The sequence below is a fragment of the Lygodium microphyllum genome, chromosome 4, assembly GCF_053477565.2.
Source record: "Lygodium microphyllum isolate KBCC chromosome 4, Lygodium_microphyllum_v1.1.10, whole genome shotgun sequence".
NCBI classification, from domain to species: Eukaryota; Viridiplantae; Streptophyta; class Polypodiopsida; order Schizaeales; family Lygodiaceae; genus Lygodium; species Lygodium microphyllum.
In genome coordinates, this window is record NC_141138.1 from 89,983,889 (window position 1) to 90,001,722 (window position 17,834).

General features: G+C 42.0%; 1 protein-coding gene across 1 annotated transcript; it reads left to right on the forward strand.

Annotated features, from left to right (window-relative positions):
* The first annotated feature begins 6,146 nt into the window (after positions 1–6,146).
* LOC148037296 (putative germin-like protein subfamily 2 member 5) lies at positions 6,147–8,598 on the forward strand. The gene is made up of 4 exons (XM_087677087.1): positions 6,147–6,352; positions 6,556–6,640; positions 7,578–7,692; positions 8,033–8,598. Exons 1-4 carry the CDS (start codon positions 6,147–6,149, stop codon positions 8,596–8,598), a joined length of 972 nt encoding a protein of 323 aa, XP_087533213.1.
* The last annotated feature ends 9,236 nt before the right edge of the window (positions 8,599–17,834 follow it).

The following is a 17,834-nucleotide window of genomic DNA, read 5'->3' on the forward strand; positions in this document are numbered from 1 at the left end:
TGGTCCCATGTTAATCTCCTGACACAACTCCACATACACTGGAAGGTCAATAGACATGTCACCACAAAAGGATGAGTCCAGCTCATTCTCAAAGAATTCTTAGACTCCCGTATTTTCATCATTGTTAGCCGATGCTGGCTCCATGCTTTCAGTGGCCTCCACCCCTTGCAATATTGACCCCTCTATTTGCATATTGTCTTCATTTATGCTCGGAACATCGCTTTGATCCTATACTCTCGCACTTCGAGGAGCTAAAGGTATAACATACCACCATCGAGGTTGTCGGGGGTTTGGATAGAAGATTACCTGTTCACAAACACGTACAAGAGAGTTTAAACTATTATGACATGTACCATGTCGTAATAGAATTAAAAAACAAATGAGTGCATGCACCTGTTCACAATGGGCTAACAACACAAAGGTGTCACGCAAATCCGTCCATTTTTTTCGGAATCTATTTCGAGAAATCTAGATGGACCTCATCGAACTGTTGCTCCAGCTCCTTCAAGTACTACTTTGAACCACTGCACATCGAATAGTATCATGGAGAAGCTACGGTAATTCACCGTAACAATACTTTGCAAGTTCCCAAAATACTCCATCTCATCTATAACCGTGTTTGGATATGTTGCTCGTCGCCGGCTCTCCTGCTTGAACCTTGCCATGATACCACAGTCCATTGTGAAGCGCATTTTGTCAATATACTTCATGTGAAAATGTCGTCCACGTGACCATGCTGTACTATATATTTTGTACTGTACATTGAAACACTCAAATTAGATGTCGCATATAAAATATAGATACGACAAATCCTAAACACCTCATCACCTTTGGGCTACATCCCCTCAAGAATTCCCACTCTTCCATTGAGACCTTTGCCCCTTCGCCAGACGCTACGATCAAAGCTCCATGTAACCATCATGTTGACATGAACCGTAGCATCTCCTCCATGTCCTCAGGATATCGAATCAGTCGATGATGATGCATACTACGTCGGAATTCAGATCGCGCTTCCTCTCGATCTTGCCTAGCGATCTGGTACTTGGCGAGCCATGTCTCCATAGAGGCATGGTGCAGCATACAAAAGCGATTCACCTTCTCCTCCATTGTAGCATTCATTCTTTTTTCTACCCCATTTCCAACCACCACATCTCCAATCAGTCTATCATCATCCTTCAGTGACCATAGCATTTTGTTGTCTGGATCCATCGTTGGTAGCCATTGTGAAATATGCACTAGCGCCTCAGACACCAACCAACCTTTAGTCGTGCTACCTTCTGGCCAAGCTTGTTGTCGCACAAAGCCTTCCAGGATTTTCATGAAGCGCTCCAAGAAGAACATCCATCGCATATGGACAGGTCTAGCAATCTCCACTTCATCTACAAGATGCACAAGAAGGTGGATTTGTATCGTGAGCATGCTGGTAGGCAGGTATTTCTCAAAGAGATAGACCGTCTCCAATGCTCGCCACCTTGCAGATTCAATAGAGGAAGTCTTAATCTCCTTGTGTGAGATCCATTGCACCAAAGTTGACAACATATAAATGGCCTCGTGTATTTTTGTGAGATCGTGATCGGTAGTACAAACTGCCACAAATGAGAAAGCATTATGAATAATGGCTACATTCCAAATAGCAAAATGCACACACCAATTACAATCCATTCGTCGTACAAACCTGACATATCTTATGCCAGTCATGGGATTTTAGCCTTGATAATTGGTCGTCTTTAGAAAATGCAGACCTGAAAGAACGCATCATACCCATCAAACCTGACTACTTGCTTCACAATGCGCTCTTCTTTAGTGGACAAAACCCAAGGAGTGCGAGGTAGCTACACGCGACCATCAATACTCAACTGCAGCCAAAGCGCCTCCATCTTACCTACCTCCTTTAAATCCATTCATGCCCCTATAGTGTCTCTCTTTCCTGTGATGTGGTCCCATAGCAAGCTGCCCACATTCTTGTAAATATGCATGGGATCCAACAAGTGGTTAACTTGTAAGTGGGTCCAATATGGCAACTCGTAGAAAACTTAGAACTGCTACATTCCGTTTGGATGTGACTCCGCATGGACCATTTTTAGCTCGTACCAGCTTGCGGCGTTCATACATATTGGAGGTCGTCCAAGAAAACCTTCCCTGAGTTCATGATCCTCAGGCAAGAAAGCGGCGTGTCCTTGATATACCATCTTCTTCATGGTTCGTGACCTTCGGGATTCTAACTGTGGCCCGCATAATGGACATGCATGATAACTTGAGATAACCAGACTTGTTCCAACACCAAGACCCAATGAATATAGATAAAATATAGATATTACCAACGAGAATGGTAGCCTATTTACCTGAGCACTCTCCGAATCCCGGAAAGTCATGCATCGTCCACATGAGAATGGCTCGAATATTGGCAGACCACTGACCATCACGCTTGCTCATATCTTGCACGGTGACCCCCTCCTCCCACAAAATCTTAAACTAATCGATTAATGGACGAAGATACACGTCCATATTTTTTACTTTGTAGCGGCCGGGGACAAGTAAGCTAAGGATGAGATGTCCTTTCTTCGTAGAAAGCCATGGAGGGATATTGTAGTTCACAAGGACTATAGGCTACACACTGTAAGAAGTTGAGCACAGACGGAATGGGTTCACTCCATCCATTGCAAGATCGAGCCGAAGATTCCTTGGCTCTTGGGCAAAGCCTGGGAAGGTAGAGTCAATGTGGCTCCATGCGCGTGAATCTGCTTACATTCGTTGAACTCCATCCATGGACCTATTCTGCACATGCCACATTATCAAGCTCACCATGCCAGACATACAAAATATGTGGTTTATGCGGGGGATAAGCGAAAAGTGTCTAAGAACTTTTTAAGGGATGGTTTGCCCTTGCAAGTCCTATCGATACCTGTGAGCACCACACTTTGGACATGTCTCCATAGTCTCATATTCTCCTCGAAACAGTATGCAATCATTGATACATCCATGGATGTTGTTGTAGTCCATGCCAAGCTTTCATAAAATATGTCGTGCATCATCACGAGACTCAAGCATGGTATTTGCAGGTGGTAATATATGATATTTCAATAACTTGAAAAGAAATCATAAAACACCTTGAAAAAGCACAAATGTTTTTAATAATAGTGCCGAAAAAAAATCAACGAAGCGTATGTACAAGGTACCTAAACAACTCAGCCACACTCACATCGTTCCACCCATATTTTGCTTGCACACTTAAGAGTGCAAGTAGTGTCTTCAAGCAAGATACTCGACACCTATCATATAATGGTATGGATGCTTCCTCTCTAAGCGGATAAGAAGTCTCAACATCCATAGGAATCAATGCATCGATCATTGCCTCCATCTCAAGCTCCAAGATTGTAGGTAGATTTGGAAGGCTGCTTGACTCCTCTGGCATTGACAGTATAGATTGGCCTTGCAAGTGGTGGATTGGCTCATGCACTCCATCCATCGCACACCCACGAACTCTTCTAATTGGCCACAAAGGGTGCACTCCTCCTTTGGACGAGACGTCACCTTCCTGGATAGAAAATTTTCCAGCCAGACCCAATCTTATTGTATATGGTATTCAATTAGCTTTCAAGTACAATGCATGATTGATATTAACTTTTCTTACCATTTGCTAAAAATCCATAATTGCCTAATCAATGATCTCAAATTGAAACTCTCCAAATCGTCATACGTGTTTTATAGACAATCGATGTTTTCATCCAATTGCCAGCTTGCATTGAGAGCAAGGACATGGGACACGCTGATTAAGATATGCCTCGCGATCTTGAATAATAGGACCTTCATCGTTTTCCATTTTGTCTACATTACGACAAATAATTTGATTTTGTTATTATTCTTTTTTTCTTTCTTAAATTGTTCTCCTCTCCTTCCATCTCTCTTTTTTTTTCTTTCTTAAATTGTTATTCTCTCCTTTCATCTCTCTCTCTTTTTCTACATTATGATTACGACCACGACCACGACTATGACTATGACCATGACCACGACCATGACTATGACCACGACCACAACCACGACGACCACGACTACGACTACGACACCACGACCACGACTATGACTATGACTATGACTATGACTATGACTATGACTATGACTATGACTACGATTACGACCACGACTATGACTACGATGACCACGACCCACGACCATGACCACGACTACGACCATGACCACAACCATGACCACGACAATGACCACGATGACCATGACCACGACCATGACCACGACCACAACTATGACTACTTATATAGAGATGAAGAGTTGAGAGAAGAGAGAGGAGAAAGAGAGAGAGATCCGACTAGAGCATTTGACACCCATAGTCAACACACCGTGGAAAACACAAGCACAAATTGACATTGAATTATGGCAAAAAACTCCACCACAAAACAATAGTTACAATACTCGAGGTAGGATTTCAAAATCTTATTGATTTCAATTGGTCATGGATGCCATACTATGGGTAGGTTGCACTCACTAAGAATAGAATTGGCGATTCAGCTCATCTTCTCTCCATCATCAATAGAATTCTCCTTTACCATTTACAACTCACCCACCTTCTCTCCACACTATTGCACACTACAATCTCTATGAGGGTATGAGATTGGGATCTCCATAGATACTAAAGCATGATCTCTATCTTGATGGTTGCATATATACTACTGCTACTCGTGGAATAAACCTTAGTTATTATGCTCAAATATATGCTTGTTAGAGCAAAAATTTGTTCCTAAGACTATTCTAAGGAAGAAAGAGGGTTAACGATAAAATAGTGTCCTTCCTTGCAAGTGATTTTATATTATATTTATTAATTAAATTTGATAGTTGAGGATGAGTTTCCTAAGAGATCTTGTGGTGATGCTGTTTTAGTTTTGCGAAACATATGAATGATGCTATTTTAGTTTTTTAGTTATTTTTGGATTTACGTTATGAAAAATGAATGTTATTCATACTGATAGGCTGATTGCCTTCTTTGTATACTTGCCTGGTAGAGGCTAGGACAAGCCCCATGTATGAGAGGTCTCTTTGCAGGAAGAACATTATGCTAGGAGGCACAAGTATGCTAGGGATCTCTAGCCATATATCCCTTAGGTTTGTTGAGGATCAGCCTAACCCCTATGAGCCTAGGATGAGCTTATTGTAAGGTCTTATTTACTTTTCTCTCTTTCTCTCCCTCTCTCATTTCCTCTCCCTCCCTCACCCTCACCCTCTCTTTCCCTATTAGGTTTAATGAATTTTCTCTCTTCTCTCCCTCTCTCATTTTTTTCTCTCTCCTCTCCCTCTCTCATTTCCTTTTCTCTCTTTCTCTCCCTCTCTCATTTCATCTCCCTCCCTCACCCTCACCCTCTCTTTCTCTATTAGGTTTAATGATTTTTTTCTTTTTTTCTCTCTCCTCTCCCTCTCTTTCTCTACTAGGTTTAATGATTTTTTTCTTTTTTTCTCTCTCCTCTCCCTCTCTCATTTCCTTTTCTCTCTTTCTCTCCCTCTCTCATTTCCTCTCCCTCCCTTACCTTGGCCCTGATCTCTTTCTCTCTTTCCCTATTAGGTTTAATGATTTTTCTCTCTCCTCTCCCTTCTTCACCCTCACCCTCACCCTCACCCTCTCTTTCTCTCTTTCCCTATTATGTTTAACATCTTTTCTCTCTTTTTCTCTCTCCTCTCATTCTCTCATTTTTTCTCTCTCCTCTCCCTCTCTCATTTCCTTTTGCTCTCTTCCTCTCCTTCTCTCATTTCTTCTCCCTCCCTCTCCCTCTCTCATTTCCTATTATGTTTAATGTCTCCCTCCCTCTCCCTCTCCCTCTCTCATTTCCCTATTATGTTTAATGTATCCCTCTCCCTCTCTCATTTCCTCTCCCTCCCCCTCTCTTTCTCTCTCCCTCCCTCTCCCTCCCTCTTCCTTTCCCATTCCTCCCTCTGTCTGTGCGTCAGCCTCTGTCCAGTGCGCCCTCAGCTGTCCGGCGCACGCCTATCTGCCGAAAATACATAGGATATTATCCAGTATAGCAACCCGCTTACTCCTGCACCACTCATAGCCCATCAAGATGGTGTCTACAAGTAAAAGCAGTATACTTGCGAGGAGAAGCTCGAGGCTCTGCAGTGGCGGGCACCTTATGTTGGCTGCCGCAATGCTAATTATGCTACAGCTAGTTCGGGCCTCCGACGCGGATCCGCTCCAGGACTACTGCGTGGCCGACTTGTCGCAACGCCTCGGCGTGAATGGTTATCCGTGCAAGGAGGCGGCGAATGTGACGGAGGAGGATTTCGTGGATTTGGCTGTGGATATATATCAGCAAGGGCCCCACGCTCTTTCACGAGTTTACCCGGTTGTTGGGTGAGTGTGAGGGCATGGCGGCTGCTTTTCTCTCTCCGTCAACCTTCCAAGTTGCCTCTCTCTCTCTCTCTCTCTCTCTCTCGTGACGCGTCTCTTCTACTAATAAAGGCAGCAAGGCCCATGATCTCTCTCTCTCTATACGTACTATGAATTCTCTCTCTCTGTGGGTCTCTCTCTGGGTCTCTTTTTTTGTGTGTCGTCAGCCACCCCGTCCAAGCAGGACTTCGGCTTTTCGGGGCTGATGAGCTGTCATGTGGCCGTTATTGCGCTAATCTCATCATTGTGGCAGTAACAAAATATTTAATAATAAAAATAATAGCCATAGCAAAAACATGCCATCCTGCAGAATTAAGTTGTACTAGCTAAGAGGGGCGTCGCACGAAGGCAAGTAGGGCCGCACGGGTAGTGCAAACGTAGGCAAGCAAGATGAAGCATGGTGTCGCACGCAGAAGACAACTCAGACCCGTGCGTAAACGTTTAGTCTCAAGGACGTATTCAAGGTTTGAACTTACGCATCCATGTACATACCTACACATGCATGATTTCGTATTTCCAAAGGGTTTCTAGGGCCTTCTTAGGGTTGTGAGACCCTCCCAGGCTCCCACTCGCCCCACTCCTCCTCTACACGACAATGTTGTAGTGGGGGAGTGGACCCTTTCTACAACTCGGCATGATCAAACCCTAAGTTTTCTTTAAAGTCTTTTGAATAATAAGATTTCATATACAATGTTTACAAAACCTTCCAATTGACTTTAAAGCCTTAAACTAACCTTCAAATTGACTTTAAAACCTTAAACTCGACAAAATATAAAGTATATATACTTATATATGTAATTTGATTGAATAATCTCTCCAAAATTTCAAGAGAATCAAAAGATAATATAATTTTGATGGAGTCCATAACCATCATGTTGATTTTGCACTCCCATTTGAGAGTATCTTCATCCTTTTGCTCGTGCATACTCTTCACCTTTTTTTGTTAAGCTTGAAGACTATTTTAGAATCACTTTCCTTTGTCCAGTGCGCCCTCAGCTGTCCGGCGCACGCCTATCCGCTGAAAATACATAGGATATTATCCAGTATAGCAACCCACTTACTCCTGCACCACTCATAGCCCATCAAGATGGTGTCTACAAGTAAAAGTAGTATACTTGCGAGGAGAAGCTTGAGGCTCTGCAGTGGCGGGTACCTTATGTTGGCTGCTGCAATGCTAATTATGTTACAGCTAGTTCGGGCCTCCGACGCGGATCCGTTGCAGGACTACTGCGTGGCCGACCTGTCGCAACGCCTCGGCGTGAATGGTTATCCGTGCAAGGAGGCGGCGAATGTGACGGAGGAGGATTTCGTGGATTTGGCTGTGGATATATATCAGCGAGGGCCCCACGCTCTTTCATGGGTTTACCCGGTCGTTGGGTGAGTGTGGGGCCCACAAATTAAAAGCCCCCTAAAAGGGGCATTGGTCTCACCCGGAGGATCATCCCGAGTATCGAACCCTGTACCCCCTATCCCACACCCTGAAGCCTTACACCACGTGCCCACGAATCACATTGGTGAGAGATGTGTATCTCGTTTTGAGTTGACTTTGAAAAAACAAAAAGGTTGAGAGACCGGCCAGCAACCGGGAGTTTACCGGCACGTCCCCATAAAAGCGGGACCCATGCTGAAATTTATCTTCGGCCAATTTCGTGTTCCACGGCCTGGCCCGAGCAGCCAATGCGAGCGCGAGCCCGGTGCTGGCAGATGCTACGTTTGGGTTCGTGGAGGAGTTTCCGGGCGTGAACACGCTCGGGCTGGGGATGGCGCGCCTGGACTTCGCGGTGGGCGGGGTGATCGTGCCCCACACGCACCCCAGGGCCAGCAAGATCATCTTCGTGCTGTCCGGCAGGCTCTACTGCGCCTTCGTGGACACCTCTAACAAGCTCTTCGCCAAGGTCCTCAACCCGGGCGACGTCATGATCTTCCCACGCGGCCTCCTGCACTTCCAGCTCAACGTCGGCTCCCACCCCGCCACCGCCATCGTCGCCCTCAACAGCCAACAGCCGGGCTTCCAGCTAGTGGCTAGCTCCCTATTCACGCCCGATATCCCCAACACCGTCCTCCGCAAGACCTTCTTCCTGGACGATGCCACGCTCGACTCAATCAAAAGCTATCTTCAAGGCCATCGACTAACTTACTGTTATAGCGCACACTATGAGCTTGTTCACCTTGACAAAAATCCTTCTCAATTCTTTGGAAGAAGGAAATAAAACCTCTTCAAATTTCTCAAAATATAGTTATATTTATTAAATATGTGCATAAGATACCGTCTCAATGGGGAATACTTCCTTCTGAGATGATAATAAAAATGATTTACTTCATCTTCCTCAAAATTTATTTCCCAAACCCTGGCGCACCATGAGCTTTTGTTCACTCCCTACGTAGGGAATTCCACACAACCTACGAAAATTTCCCATATTTCTTATATATATATGTCCCGATATATAAGTAAGGATTTCAATTTCCTATATGTGATGAAAGGGAGTTATAGAATTACCTATAAATACCTACGAAATGTAATGTCATATAAGCAAATGTAGCGAAGAATTAGATACATTCTCAAAGAACATCCTACGTATGGAAATTTTAGAAAAGTGAAGATTTGATTTTGATATCATGGAAATAATAAAGTTTGGTTGGTAATATAACATACAACACTATTTTAACTAGCTTCCGCAAACACTAACGTAGGGTTTATGTTGAGCTGTCTCATTTTGCAAACATGTTGCTAAAGGTGCTCTAAGTGGACCTTCATATACAATAGAGGGAAAGGAGCATGACTTCAATGTTACATGTTTTTCATTATTTTCTTCAAACTCCATGGAAGTGCAATTATCGAAAATAGTTGCTATTTTACAGATGTATGTTCACAACCACCTCTAGAGTCTACATTTATCTTGAACATATATCCTAGAGTCTAATTAACTCTCTTAGTATAGGTGAAAATTTCTAGATGATTTGTCGTACTAGCTGGATATCATTTCGTATTGGAGGAACAATGCGATTACACAAGCACAACCCTTTCCAACCAGAAGCTGAGAAGTGTCTGTTTGCTAGAGCATGTTTGCATTAAAAGGACTAAAAAGGACAAAGTCTAGGTGTGACATTAAACCCCCCTAAAATGAATCAATCCCGAAGGTGTGCAAAAGTCCTCAAACTTCTCTCAAAGAACCTCCATAAATAGATATTTTGCATTGTTATATGTTGTAGGTATGTAAGTCAAGAGGCTATCTCCCATACATGTAGCATCTTGTTGATATGTACCTTGATATGCTTAGTACCATGCATAATATATAGGATTCTATACAACTGACAGAAAAATCTAGCTATCACTGTAGATAATAACAAGAGATGATAATCTAGCACCAACATTTTCCAAAAGATGTTGTAGCCACAACTTTGCAATAGCTGTAAAGGTTACATTGTACCAAGCTTCACAACATGTAGCAACTACAGGGTACTTCATGTTGAACTAGCTAAACCATAAAATCATTTCCATTGCCTAGTGTTATAACATCCCACTTAGTCACTATATCAAAGCAAATATACATGATACATTAAATACATGCTTCATTGCTTGCAAATGTTACGTATTTGGTTTGTGTGTGGCTCTCTCTCCTCAACCAACTAAGAACATATTGTATACCAATACAAATGTGGCATAAATAAATTGGGCAACTCACCAATTGCTACTATAGATTGGCATGAAACTGTCAAAACTAGTTTACAATCCTCAAAGTGAAAATGGCATGTAAAAGCTATCCAATGTAGTTGAAGTCACCCATCTAATGCCCCTCTAAGACGAGCAAACACTACAAGGGAATGGGAAAATAGTGATGCTAATAGCGAGGCCGGTTTGAGAAAAAAGTTTCGAAAATCCAAGTGTGACATTTGTCGAGAAAACATTTGCGAGAAAGAATGAAAGAGAGAGCGAGAGAGCTTAAAGCTTTGAGAGGGAGAGAGAGAGGGAGAGGGAGCTCATCACCATCATCACTGTTGCCACCGCTATACACGAAGAAAAAAGAGAAGTGTGCAAGGGAAAAGGGAGGGAAGGTGCGAAGAGAAGGTACAAAGGGTTTTATCTTCAGGCCTTTGTGGTAGGTACATTTTCTCTTCTTGCTTTGTTGTGTTCTCTTCTTTTCTTTTTTTGTTTTTCTTTGCAAAGAGATACATGGAAAGAGAGGGAGGGAGAAGAATGAAGGGAAAGGAAGAGAGAAAGAGGGAGAGAAATTAGGAAACAAAGAGAAATAGGAAGATAGAAATGAGAGATGAAGGAAGGGAGAGAGGAGGATGAGTGAGAGAAACAACGAGAGAGAGAGGGGGGAGAAACAAAGAGAGACGAAACAAAGAAAGGGAAATAGAGAGAAAAAGAGAGAGGAAGAGAAATAGAGAGAGGGAGAGGGAAGGAAGAGAGGAGGAGGTAGAAAAGAAGGGTGAGGTAAAGAGAGGAAGGAGAGTGAAAAGAAGAGAGAGAGAGGGAGAAATAGAGATAGAGAGAAAAAATAAAGAGCGAGAGAGAGGGAGAGAGAAATAGGAAAACAATGAGAGAATGAGAGGGAAGGTTAAGAAAGAAAAGTAAAGGGAGAGAGGGGAGAGACACATAAAGAGAGGTGGGATAATATTTCTTTCAAAATCTTTGTTTTTTAAGCTTTTTATTTTCTATCTTTGATGTCTTTGCAATGAGATGAGTTAAGTCAGAGTGGGGAGGGAAGGAGGGAGAGAAATAGAGAGGGGATGGAAGAGAGAGATGGAGAGAAATAAAAAACGGGAGAGAGAGGGGCTTCATAAAGAAGTGTCGAAACCCGAGCATGGCATTTTACAGGTTTGTAAACAAGAGAGAGAGAGAGAGAGAGAGAGAGAGAGAGAGAGAGAGAGAGAGAGGAGTCGCTACCACTGCCGCCATCCACAAAGAGGGAGGAGACAAGTGTAAAGGAGAAGGAAGGAACTCGCGAAGGAGAAAAAAAAGGAGAGAAGTATAAAGGGACTCTTCTTCAAGCTTTGAGATAAGTGCATTATATCTTATCTCTTTGTTTTTCTCTTTTCTTTACTTCTCTCTTTCTTTTTGTTGATGAAGAGTGTATAGAGAGAAGAAGTGAGAGAGATCGACGTGCGCAAGGGAGATTGAGAGAGAGAGAGAGAGAGAGGCCACTGGCACTGCCAATCCACCACAAAAAGAGAGGGGGCAACTGCAAAGAAGGAGGGAACCTGTGAAGGAGAAGAAGAAGAAGAAGAGAAGCGCGAAAGGATTTGAAGTAATTTAAGGGTCAAAATGTTTCAGTCTTCATCCAGATGTATCAAGAAAAGATGTTGTTTCCTGGGGTATTGCAATATGCATGGAGTTGATATTTCTTTCATTTGGCCATGCATGCATTGCATGATTGGATTAATGAGCTACATAGAAGAAATGCTAATTGGGTAGCTTTTCAGAAAGCTTTGAGAGAAGAGTTTTTCTTGGTAGATGCAAGCTTGGTAACTAAAAATATATTTTCAAATTGGATTGGAAAACCCAATAATGGGTTGGTTGCTACAGCTTTGCTCCTATGAATCTGAAAGTGAGTATACACAGTTGGATGCCGATAGTAGCAATCATTGGAGAGTCAAAAAAATTATTTTTTTTTGAAGGCTAGAGATCTTGTTTTGCAAGACAAGTTAACTGATCATTTAGAAGATGCCTCTTCTAAAACAAGACTAAAATTAGATTAGACTAATGTAATTGAGACAGTGCATATGTTGGTAAAGAGAGAGCAAATGAAATTAAGATGGGGTATAGGTACTATACTTGCCAATGCTTAGAAGGGGGTTGAAATTGCAACCGAGGGGTTCGTGGCTATGGCGGAACAACAACTGGCTACACCTGTTGGTCCAATTCTAAAAGGTGATGTTATGGATGAATTAATCAAAGGCATGCGTGATTTGAGGTTGAATTTGATAGAAATTAATGCAAAGGTCGAAAATTGGATACTAACATAGAAGAGAAGGGTCAAGGGCAAGAGCCCAAGGGCCGTTCAAAGAAGGATACAAGAGGAGATGCATTTGGTGTGATAGTTTATAACATGAAAAGCGAGACTATATAGCCTACCGTGAAGTGAAAGCAAAAATGTTAGTCTTTTGGAAAGATGAAAAAATACATGCACCTGAAACTGTTCTTCCAATAGAGCCAAATTTTGAAAATGGTGATATGCAAAAGAGATTGGAAGAGATGGCTGCAAGGATGGTATTTGTTACCATAGATGTAGCCACATATGGGTTGAGAATTGAAAGGATTGATGAAGCTCATAAAGGAGGCATGGTTTAAAAAAAATCCTGTGTTTTGATGCAAGCATTAGATTACATGGAGAAGGAGAAAACAACAAAGCCTAAATTGGCTGATGCAAGTCAGAGTAGATGAGGGAGAACAGGATGGAGTGCACCAGTGGACTCATTTTCAGCCTATGCTTATTTGGCTGAGGTTCATAATCAATAAGCTCTTGTGTAATAAAAGAGAACAAGAGATGAGAAAATTGCTGGTCCTTCCTCTTCAGGCCCATCTAAATGCATAACACGAAGTAAAATGGAGTAGCAGAAAGAGGCTAAAACAGCCATACGTGAGCATGTTACGGAGGATGCATCTTAAGAGAAGAAACAAGAAGGGAAGAAAAGGGGCCAGCAACCTGGTTACAAGTTGCAATCGGATCTTGAGACTACCACAAATCTTAAGAAAGTCTTGGAAGAACGCATACTTGACAGTAGAGTGGAATTCACACTTAGTGAAGTTTTTGAAATCGCGAAGTGTGAATTTCATGATGCAATGATTGATATGTTGAAACGAAAAAGACGGATTGATGGTGAATTTTTGCAAGCATTGATGTAGGTTGGCAAAGACGTGGAGAAATAACTTCAGAGAGAGTGTGGTGTTGCATGTAATGTTGTTTTGGAATATGCCAATGTTGAAAATGGGCTAAATGGGAGTGTAAACAGCAAGCTTGTGGCTAAAAATGGTATTATGGACAACAATAAGCATAGAGAGAAGGCTATGTATAATGGGGATATCCATCAACAAGTATATAAAGAAGCAAATGCTCATTTTATTCCAAGTAGTCATTATTCATAAAATGCATTGAGCTATGCTACAATAGATACAATTTTTAAAGTGGGAGAAAGAGAGATACCTTGCATAGCTCTCTTAGATCATGGTTTCGAAATCAATGTTATGGCACACAGTTTGTATGAGAATGGAGGTTGGTCGATTGATGTAGATCCGGAATGATGCATGTGGGCAACCAACAATTCATCAGGAGATCTTTATGCAGCTTGTCTGAATGTACCCAAATCTATTGGAGATGTTAGGGATGAATATATTTTTTTTGTCCAAGATTCATGTATCTATCTAGTGATTTTGGGGTAGCTCTATATTTCGGAATCAAGATTGGACACAAAAGCTTTGGATGATAGTTCATCATATGCTCAGATATAAAGTAAAGACAATACAAAGGCAATACAATTTCTCACTATTTGTGTAAATCATCCTCGCAATCCGGATAGGTTGCGGGATAATCCTATGCCACCTACTGCACAAGAAATTAAGGGTTTTTAGATAGCACTGCTGTAAGTGGAGGATATGGTAGTGCCTCTAGGGAGATAATTATGCATCGAAGAAAGAAGGAAACTGTGATTGTGTCTAGATTATAGGAATGGACAGCATGTAGTCTTGGCAGCTTTAGGAATATTTCAGACATATGTAGAGACAAAAAGAAATATGTTGGTTGTGTTGAAAAAGAACTAAAGACATATGGTTTGATGGCTGCAAATAAAGGCATTTCAAGATTGTTTTTATGGTCGGTTGATGTGGATACTATGGCTGAAATTTTTGTAGCAACTAATACTGAAAACAAGGCTGAAAAGGAGGTTATCTATGCTGGTATTGTAGAGATGTATGAAGTCATTCAAGAGTTTGCTAAGCATGATTGTTATGGGCTACAACATGGGTTGCAAAAGACAAGTAAGGGTTGCTACGAAGTACAAAACTGTTCCAAAGAAGGTTAAGCCTATGGCTTTGCCTTTACTACTTGAAAGTGATGGGTTGATTGAAAAAGTGTCTCAACAACGTAGTTTGTGGGATCCACATGGAGTAGGATATAAATTTACAGCTGAAACTTTACAAAAGATCAAAATTGGTGATACAAGCTTTCTTTCACCTACAAAAAGAGCTTTTTTCTTGCAGATGTTAGGAAGGCATGGGAAAGCCTTTGCGTTTCAACTAGATGAAATTGGATGTATTGATCCAATCATAGTTGCACCTATGGTGATCCTTACAGTACCTCATGTGCCATGGAATGTAAAGCCTATTCTAGTACCTTGGTTATATTTGCCTAAGCTGTTGGAGCTTTTGAAGGAGAAGATCAGGATGTCGATTTTGGAGCCCTCTTTAGCTTCATAATCAAATCGATGGTTTACTATTCAAAAGAATAATGGTTCTTTGAGTTTTATACAGAATTTACAACCAGTTAATAAGGTCACCGTAAGGAATATTCGATCAGGTTTGATAGTGGATGAATTTGCTGAAGTATTTACACGCAAGGCAATTTACTCTATGGGAGATTTTTATTCAAGATATGATTAGTTCCAGCTTGCATTAGAAAGCCAAGATATCATTACCATAAGACACCACTTGGATTGGTCAGGATGTGTATGCTTTCATAGGGAGCAACCAATTCGATGATGCATATGATGAATGTCATGCATTAAGTTTTGAGGGAGTATATCCCTCAATTGACCTTACCCTTTCTTGATGACATGCCGATAAAAGGCACTACAATAAAAAGGCTCCATAGACGCACTTGTAGACGCAATATTTGAATTATGAAAAAAAATGTCAGGCGTGTTTATTACCGCGTCTATTTCTGCGTCTACAAAATCGCGTCTAAAAGCGCGCTTATAATCAGAGTTACATGCACACTTACACGCACATATAGACATGTGTATTGACGCGCTACGTAAATATATAATCATATTTATAAAAAAGTGGACATATTCATATTGTGCGTCTATACACGCGTGTATCTACGAGTCTAAAACCGCGTTTACTCTGCAAGTTTCTGACAAGAATAGACGCGCATTTATCCTGCAATTTAGATGCGCTGATAGATGCGCAAAACAGAGGTATGAAAAAAAATCTGGAGAGCATGTGGCTTGCCCCCCATCAACATCAAATTGTATGCTTAGGAAAAACAGAGAAAGATTATTTTGAAGATTGGATACTGAAAACAAAACAATGTATGTAGCACACGAAATTTCATATATATAAATAAAACGTTTTTACATTATGAGTTCTAGTGCTTGTGATGTCATGGTCGCAAGCACTAGCTGAAAGTAATACATATCAAAAATGAAAATTACAAGCCAAGGGGAGGCATGCATGCATGGGGCTCCTCTATATCTCCTCAGAAGAGGCATCATCATCGCTACCACCACTGCTACCTATGCCGCTCCCGTTGCCGCCACCGCTACTGCTTGTCCCCCCTTCGCTATCCTCAACTGCATCAGGGTTCGCCTACACAAAGGATTAAGGTATATAAATACCATTACAAACAATAAATTAGAGTTATCTATACTTTTCATGTAAAAAATAAAACATACCTCTTCTGGTGGTGGAATCCTCATGGTGCGATTATATTGCTCCTCTGTGATGAGTCCCTCCTCGTAGAAATGCTGCCAAGTGGACGCCCGGTTATGACCTCGATGGTAGTCTACCTCTCTAGGAGTAGGCATCCTACCAATGATATGATACTACAAAATAATTTGAACATACAACGTATTAAAACACACTACATAATGAAGTGAAATAAATTACAAAATTTAATTTAAAAAAAGAAATCAAATAATACTTACAAACTTAGCCTCCCATGACTCCCTGCCACCTGATCCATAATGCGACGATCCCATGGTTGCTATCTGGATACGTCACGCCTCTGCATGCTGGCGACTTGTCATTTTCTTTGCTGCTCTCTTCTTGGCCTCTTTCCACTCCTTACGGTGGCAATTGGGTGGTTGGCCATATCTAGGGCGCCCCTGCTCTTGTCTCCGCAATGACTCCTTGGCGCGTGTCATAAGGTGAGACGTCTTGTTATGAAGCGCGTCTCTCACCTTTGACCGTCCCTAATCATCTGAGAATCGTGAATTCTCTGGATTAGGCTATCTTTTATGTACTGCCCGCAACACCTCTTGCCACAAACCATTTTTTTGGTGCTTGAAGGGAATCATGCAATCTTTGTATGTGGCATGCACAACACTCCTCAAGTAGGCTATCACTTCCCTCCCCTCAAAGTCATGCAAGATACCACCAACATCAGTGATAGAGTAGTACATTTGTGGAAGCTCACCTCTCTTATTTTCCGGTGAGGGTGATCGAGAGCCACAACCTAGGCAACCCCCACAAAGCCCTCGACCTCCTCGTCCTCCCGCACCACTCTCCCTCCTCCCTCAACATGCACTACCCTCTACCTCACTCGATACACGTGCTTCTGTAGATGCACGTGCTTCGGTCGATCCATGTACCTCAGCTGATCCCTGTGTAGGCAAAGATGTGATAGGTGTCCTAGACATCACAATGAAAACCTTCTCTGTAGTGGGAGGGCGACCAAGATAATTGGTCATCTCCCCCATGAATTGCTCCTTGTTGAATGGGGTGCTGGAGGATCCAGGATTCCACATCTACACAAGAAAAATCATATTACCCTGTGCAGATAAAACATATTACATGCAGCGTCTATACGTGCATCTCTGTGCGTGTCTATATCTGCATCTCTGTGAGCGTCTGTCAGTGCGTCTCGGTCGGCGTCTCTGTGCGCGTCTATTTTCGTATCTATACCTGCGTCTACACTGTCATCTAGACGCACTGACAGACATGCACAGTTGGACCATTTCTTTTCAAACTTGCTTTAAAAACGTGCAAACAAACCTCCATAGATGACAAGATTCAGCATGTTAAGAGAGAAAAGAGAGAGACAAACAAACAGAGAAAGCAAACAAGATTGAGAGAGAGAAGAAGAACTCACCTTCTTTGCTTGTTCCAATGGGTGGCGGCTAGGTTGCAAGCTCCTTGTCCTCCTTCTCCCTTCCCTTGGTAAGTTGCTTGAATCTTGTTCTCTTCCTTGCTGTTTGGCTCTTGTTCTTTACACTTTGGCTCTTCTTTCCTCATGTCCTCTTTTTACTCTTATTTCCTTGCCTCATTGTCTTCATGAAGTGATAGATAGACACGAGTAGTGATGTCGAGCTCAAACTGCAGAAAACGCACAAAAAACACAGGAAAGCACAGGTTTGAAAAGAAAGCCACAACTTTTTTAAAAATTTTCTATACTTGTGTGGCGCGTCTGTAAGCGCGTGTAATTGCGCGTGTATATACGCAGATAATTCCCGTTACACGCGCTTACAGACGCACAGGAACAATTTAGGGAATCAATTCATGCAT

Excerpts from the sequence above, each read along its gene's own strand:
- LOC148037296 (XM_087677087.1), top strand. The coding sequence starts at position 6,147 with ATGCTAATTATGCTACAGCTAGTTCGGGCCTCCGACGCGGATCCGCTC. Across the intron at positions 6,641-7,577 it reads CTAATCTCATCATTGTGGCA|CTAGTTCGGGCCTCCGACGC; the intron begins GTAACAAAATAT and ends ATTATGTTACAG. Across the intron at positions 7,693-8,032 it reads GGCGAATGTGACGGAGGAGG|ATTTCGTGTTCCACGGCCTG; the intron begins ATTTCGTGGATT and ends TATCTTCGGCCA.